This window comes from Gavialis gangeticus, unplaced genomic scaffold (genome assembly GCF_001723915.1).
Source record: "Gavialis gangeticus isolate Ggan-Ray unplaced genomic scaffold, GavGan_comp1, whole genome shotgun sequence".
Lineage (NCBI taxonomy): Eukaryota > Metazoa > Chordata > Crocodylia > Gavialidae > Gavialis > Gavialis gangeticus.
The window spans coordinates 81,772,677-81,776,511 of NW_017729022.1; the positions used below are offsets into that span (position 1 = coordinate 81,772,677).

At 41.5% G+C, this 3,835-nt stretch overlaps 1 protein-coding gene across 1 annotated transcript in view; it reads left to right on the top strand.

Moving 5' to 3' along the window:
• Window positions 1–3,835, top strand: part of CAPRIN2 (caprin family member 2) — a 102,487-nt gene that overhangs the window by 356 nt on the left and 98,296 nt on the right. Inside the window, exon 2 of the mRNA XM_019515482.1 lies at window positions 476–735. Coding sequence (XP_019371027.1) covers window positions 490–735 — 246 coding nt within the window. The 5' untranslated portion in view covers window positions 476–489. The remainder of the gene's footprint in view (window positions 1–475; window positions 736–3,835) is intronic.

The window sequence follows — 3,835 nt, forward strand, 5'->3', positions numbered from 1 at the left end:
GCGCTCTCTGTGGCGGAGGCCGATGCTTGCAGGCGGCCTCGCCCAGTCCCGCCGGGGCCGCAGGGGGAAGCTGCTCCCCCCCCAGCCGGCGGAACCCTCGAGACGGTGGGCGGGCAGGGACCCCCGCGCGCGTCTGGCCCCGCCCGGCCCTGCCTGGGGCCGCAGCGTCCTGTGAAGGGCGAGAGATTCGTGCCCGAGACTCGCTGCTTCTTGTGCCCTCGCCCCGGGCGCGCTGGGAGAGGGAGCCTCGCATGGGCGCTGGGGTTTCTGGAAGCATCCCTGACGCTGCTGTGCGGGCTGACTGGAGAGAAGCATGGGGGGAAGGGGCAAGGAGACACCCGAGCCAGGGGTAGTTTGTCGCAGTTGGAGGTTGAATGGGTGAAGGAACTGGAAGGGGGTGCCTTGAATATTTTTTTGGTACCTGGGTGTGTTCATTTCGTGATAAGAGCAGTAATAAGAGTAAGTCTCTTTGCAGCCCCATCCGTTTCAATGGTGCAGCTTTCCCAAGCCCAGGCTCGCTGCCTGTCGCCTTCAGTTCTCTCCGAGGAAGGGGAGGACAAGAGCATGAAGCCTGCCAAGCAGCAGGTGAATCAGCCTGGGGAGAGTCAGCCTCCGCTGAGCCCCCTGCAGTCGACTCTGAACTCTGCGGCTAATACTGCCCAGGCGTATGAGACTTACATTGAAAATGGGATCATTTGCCTCAAACACAAGATCAGGAACATTGAGAAAAAGAAGGTAACTTGGCTTCTTCATCACAGTAAAAAAAATGTGGTGTTTTAGTTATTCAAGTTGCAGTTAGTTGATAGTGAGCTTTCAGCCGTGCTGTGAGATGTGAACACACAGCAATTCTTAAAAGCAACAGTATGGATGTGATGAGATGACTGCAGCTAGTATCGAGTGACCTATAAAGCAGTTTAACATGGCTACAGTTCAGATTAAGCAGTAGTGCTCAAGGCCAAACTTGGCAGGGAGCTTCATCAAATGTGAAAAGTATGGCTCATTCTTGTACACTTCAGTATTTATTTGTTAACTTTTTTAAAGATTTTTTTTTTTTTGCAAACTGCTGCTGTCAAATACAGAAATGGGGAAACTGTGGCAATGGTGGTGGTAAGCTAACTTGGTTGTATTACATACCAAGGTTTTGTAATAATGACCCCTCATTAGTTCTTTTGTAAATAAAACTAAAATTGAGCTGTTCTAAAATCTGAGTTCATGATCTTAATACATGTAAAACTTAGTGTGCTTTTTTTCTCCCAGTTTTTATAGCTAAAACTGGGACCCAGAAGTACATTTTAAAAGCGCAGATTGAGAGAATTGTTTCCTCTGACTCAATCCAATGCTGATTATATTTTACTGTGTATTTTCAATTTCTTATGAAGCTTGGTACCTAGACTGCAGGGAGCATGTGCATTTTTTCAATAATCGATTCAGTTATCGATGTCTGTCCACTTTTTTAAAATTTTTAGAATTTTTTTTTGGAAGGCTGCTCCCTAGGAGAAGTGTTGGCAATCTGGTAAAGGGCTATGGCTTCAAAATACTGGATGAAAAGTTGCATTTCTTGATCTTAATTCAGTGTAGAAAGAAATCTAAATTTAGATATGGATAGATTGGTCTTTAGGGGTTAAGAGTTTGTAGTCATGAATGAAATGGCACTTGCAATCTAAAAGTATCTGCGATTGCTTCCTAGATTTGAAACACAGGAATTTTTTTTTAAATTTTCTCAGTAAAAATTATAAATTTTCCTGAAATGTCAGAGCAAAGGGTATTTATTATATGTAGTGTTTTAAACATTAGATATGCCTTTTTTTACTTTGAGGATGTGTAATCCTGAATAGCTTTTTAAAGTAGGCATTGTGTTACTTTGCACTTCTTTACAAGAAACTAATTATAAGATTTGCCATACCTACTTGTATCTTTTTTTGCAGGGCTGGATTGACACACAAGCAAACTAGGCACATGCCTAGGGCCTTAAGTGAAGAAGCGGCCCAGTTGTGCTTGTTTTAAATATTATAATTGAGTGGGAGGGGAAGTAATGTAAATATACAGTACATTAAGTAGGGGCCTATGAGTGTTTGCCTAGGGCCCACTATAAAAGGTTAATCCATCCCTGTCCTTTTGAACTATTTTTCCCTCTGGCAGTGAAGGCATTTTACTTGAGAGAAATTGTGGAAACGGTAACTTGAATAGTTAAACAAAGCTGCACAGCAGCAATGAGGATTCCTTTCTGTACTCTGCAAGAACAACTGCTGATAGAAGTATCTAGGTTTTTATTAAATCACTCAAATGAACTTAGTGTTGTAGTTATGCTGTTACAGGATTAAATCTGGTTTGGTTTGAGGTTTTCAGACAGCATAACGATGAGCACAGCAAAAAGGTGTGGCAAGGCTTTCCTTTTTATATCATCTCCTGATGTGTGAGGAGTGACTGTATCAAAGCTCAGGCCATATAACAGAATTGTTCCCTGAATGTGGAAGGTTAAAGCTTAATTGCATTTACGTAGGAGATGCTGGGTATGCACATCTCTGACATCAAATTGCAGTCTACTGCACTTCCTGTTTGAGGCTTTTCTTCAGTAGAGCTGAATGGTTAAATGATTCTGCACTACATGCATTAATTCTGTCTGAACAAGTCAGACATAGGTTGATAGTTACCTTGGCATATTGATGGCTCTCCTTCCATTACATCCATGCATTAAAGCCCTATGATTATGTAGAAACAGCATGGCTTTCTACTCAGTAAATACGATAGTTTTACGGTGACTGTACTCTTGGTCTGTGCTTCTAGTATTGGTATGCAAGTGACTCTTATTTGGATGTATGCAGAAAAAAGAACAGTTTTAATTACTGTGAACTACAATAGTGAATTCCTTAAAAGTGCTGCAAAACATGAAACAGGGTGACTTTTGATTTAAATCAAATCTATTTAAATCGCAATAGAAAATACTGGTCAGAAACCAGAGATTAAAATCGAGGCTTCTTACAAAAAGTGCATTCTTATTCTTTGATGTAACTGTAATACATTATTCCCAACTCGAAGAGAGATGTACGATTCATTTTTAGAAGCAGTGATTTTTCTGAAACATTTTAAAGCAGTGGATTATTTTGGTATTTTTTTCAGATGAATTTTGCAGCTACATGAGAGAACTGAATTATGATCTGGTTATTTTATTTACCAAAGCTAATTGAAGCAGATACTTGTGAAGTTATTGGGAAGTCTGTTTCCAATTCACTAGATTAATCATGGATATTTGGGGGATTTTTGCCACGCTATATTGGGAGGACATCAAATGAGCGCTGCAGCCATATGTTGTTAGCTTGGGGCTTTCTTATTTCTTCTAGACTTCTCATTTTTGATGGCCTGGCAAGCCTGCTGCCCTAATCAGGTTTTTCCCCTCTAACATACCATTTCCTCACTAAATCTCAAATCAATGGAGAGGCTATACTCAGAAACTTGTCCCTTAAGACTTCTGGAATATTCTGCTCAAAATGTTTCTCTCTTTTTTTTTTTTTTTTTTTCCCCCTATTGTCCCTCCCTCCTTGCATTTATCTCCAGACTCCTCCTCCTTGCCCAGATCTACTCCACACCCAACAATCCTCTATTCATTTAACTTCTTAAAACTGCACTTTTAGAGGGAGGTAAGGGCTTGACTTGGTATACACAAACTTGTAGAGAGACAATAGGGTACACAAACTTGTAGAGAGACAATAGTGCTGATTGGTAGCTAATCAGGGTTATCATTTCTCATCTCCTTATACTGCTGTTAACAAGGATGTTACCTCTGGAGACCACAAACTCCCCCTATGCCTGAAGGAGGGCATTTGTGCCCAAAAGCTTG